A 2,882-nucleotide genomic window follows, 5' to 3' on the forward strand; every position below is an offset into this window, starting at 1 on the left:
GAGAATCTCATGGGCAGAGGAGCCTGGTGGGCTATGGTCCATAGGGTCGCAAAAAGTTGGACATGACTGAAGCAACTTACTAAAATGAACTAAAATGGACTGGAATGGGTGAATTCAACTCAGATGACCATTATATCTACTACTGCAGGCAGGAATCCCTCAGAAGAAATGGAGTAGCCATCATGGTCAACAAAAGAGTCCAAAATGCAGTACTTGGATGCAATCTCAAAAACAACAGAATGATCTCTGTTCGTCTCCAAGGCAAACCATTCAGTATCACAGTAATCCAAGTCTATGTCCTGACCAGTAACACTGAAGAAGCTGAAGTTGAACTGTTCTATGAAGACCTATAAGACCTTTTAGAACTAACACCCAAAAAAGAAGTCCTTTTCATTATAGGGGACTGGAATGCAAAAGTAGGAAGTCAGGAAACACCTGGAGTAAACAGGCAAACTTGGCCTTGGAATGTGGAATGAAGCAGGGCAAAGACTAATAGAGGTTTGCCAAGAAAATGCACTGGTCATAACAAACACCCTCTTCCAACAACATAAGAGAAGACTCTACACGTGGACATCACCAGATGGTCAACACCGAAATCAGATTGATTCTATTATTTGCAGCCAAAGATGGAGAAGCTCTATACAGTCAACAAAAACAAGACCAGGAGCTGACTGTGGCTCAGATCATGAACTCCTTATTACCAAATTCAGACTGAAATTGAAGAAAGTAGGGAAAATCGCTAGACCATTTAGGTATGACCTAAATCAAATCCCTTATGCTTATATAGTGGAAGTGAGAAATAGATTTAAGGGCCTAGATCTGATAAATAGAGTGCCTGATGAACTATGGAATGAGGTTCATGACATTGTACAGAAGACACTGATCAAGACCATCCCCATGGAAAAGAAATGCAAAACAGCAAAATGGCTGTCTGGGGAGGCCTTACAAATAGCTGTGAAAAGAAGAGAAGCAAAAAGCAAACGAGAAAAAAAGATATAAGCATCTGAATGCAGAGTTCCAAAGAATAGCAAGAAGAGATAAGAAAGCCTTCTTCAGCAATCAATGAAAAGAGATAGAAGAATACAACAGAATGGGAAAGACTAGAGATCTCTTCAAGAAAATTAGAGGTACCAAGGGAACATTTTATGCAAAGATGGGCTCAATAAAGGATAGAAATGGTCTGGACCTAACAGAAGCAGAAGATATTAAGAAGAGGTGGCAAGAATACACAGAAGAACTGTACAAAAAAGATCTTCACAACTCGGATAATCATGATGGTGTGATCACTCATCTAGAGCCAGACATCCTGGAATGTGAAGTCAAGTGGGCCTTAGAAAGCATCACTATGAACAAAGCTAGTGGAGCTGATGGCATTCCAGTTGAGCTGTTTCAAATCCTGAAAGATGATGCTGTGAAAGTGCTCTACTCAATATGTCAGCAAATTTGGAAAACTCAGCAGTGGGCACAGGACTGGAAAAGGTCAGTTTTCATTCCAATTCCAAAGAAAGGCAATGTCAAAGAATGCTCAAACTACAGCACAATTGCACTCATCTCACATGCTAGTAAAGTAATGCTGAAAATTCTCCAAGCCAGGCTTCAGCAATACGTGAACCATGAACTTCCAGATGTTCAAGCTAGTTTTAGAAAAGGCAGAGGAACCAGAGATCAAATTGCCAACATCCACTGGATCATGGAAAAAGCAAGAGAGTTCCAGAAAAACATCTATTTCTGCTTTATTGACTATGCCAAAGCCTTTGACTGTGTGGATCACAATAAACTGTGGAAAATTCTGAGAAAGATGGGAATACCAGACCACCTGACCTGGCTCTTGAGAAATTTGTATGCAGGTCAGGAAACAACAGTTAGAACTGGACATGGAACAACAGACTGGTTCCAAACAGGAAAAGGAGTACGTCAAGGCTGTATATTGTCACCCTGCTTATTTAACTTCTATGCAGAGGACATCATGAGAAACGCTGGATTGGAAGAAACATAAGCTGGAATCAAGATGGCCCGAGAGAAATATCAATAACCTCAGATATGCAGATGACACCACCCTTATGGCAGAAAATGAAGAGCAACTAAAAAGCCTCTTGATGAGAGTGAAAGAGGAGAGTGAAAAAGTTGGCTTAAAGCTCAACATTTAGAAAACGAAGATCATGGCATCTGGTCCCATCACTTCATGGGAAATAGATGGGAAAACAGTGGAAACAGTGTCAGCCTTTATTTTGGGGGGCTCCAAAATCACTGCAGATGGTGACTTCAGCCATGAAATTAAAAGACGCTTACTCCTTGGAAGAAAAGTTTTGACCAACCTAGAGAGTATAGTCAAAAGCAGAGACATTACTTTGCCAACTAAGGTCCGTCTAGTCAAGGCTATGGTTTTTCCTGTGGTCACGTATGGATATGAGAGTTGGACTGTGAAGAAAGCTGAGTACCAAAGAATTGATGCTTTTGAACTGTGGTGTTGGAGAAGTCTCTCGAGAGTCCCTTGGACTGCAAGGAGATCCAACCAGTCCATTCTGAAGGAGATCAACCCTGGGATTTATCTGGAAGGAATGATGCTAAAGCTGAAACTCCAGTACTTTGGCCACCTCATGCAAAGAGTTGACTCATTGGAAAAGACTCTGATGCTGGGAGGGATTGGGGGCAGGAGGAGAAGGGGACGACAGAGGATGAAATGGCTGGATGGCATCACTGACTCGATGGACATGAATCTGAGTGAACTCCAGGAGTTGGTGAGGGACAGGGAGGCCTGGGGTGCTGCGATTCATGGGTTCACAAAGAGTTGGACACGACTGCACGACTGAACTGAACTGAACTGAAGCAACTTGACACACACATAGGCTCTCTTGGCTGTAACCCTTCTTCAGACTTTATTT

At 42.1% G+C, this 2,882-nt stretch overlaps 1 protein-coding gene across 1 annotated transcript; it reads left to right on the forward strand.

Moving 5' to 3' along the window:
• Positions 1,091-1,771, forward strand: LOC108636664 (the record flags this gene model as incomplete). Its single annotated transcript, XM_018052855.1, has 1 exon — positions 1,091-1,771. A coding segment is annotated over exon 1 (681 nt), but the record flags the coding sequence as incomplete, so codon positions are not given.

The sequence above is a fragment of the Capra hircus genome, chromosome 8 (genome assembly GCF_001704415.2).
Source record: "Capra hircus breed San Clemente chromosome 8, ASM170441v1, whole genome shotgun sequence".
Classification (NCBI taxonomy): domain Eukaryota; kingdom Metazoa; phylum Chordata; class Mammalia; order Artiodactyla; family Bovidae; genus Capra; species Capra hircus.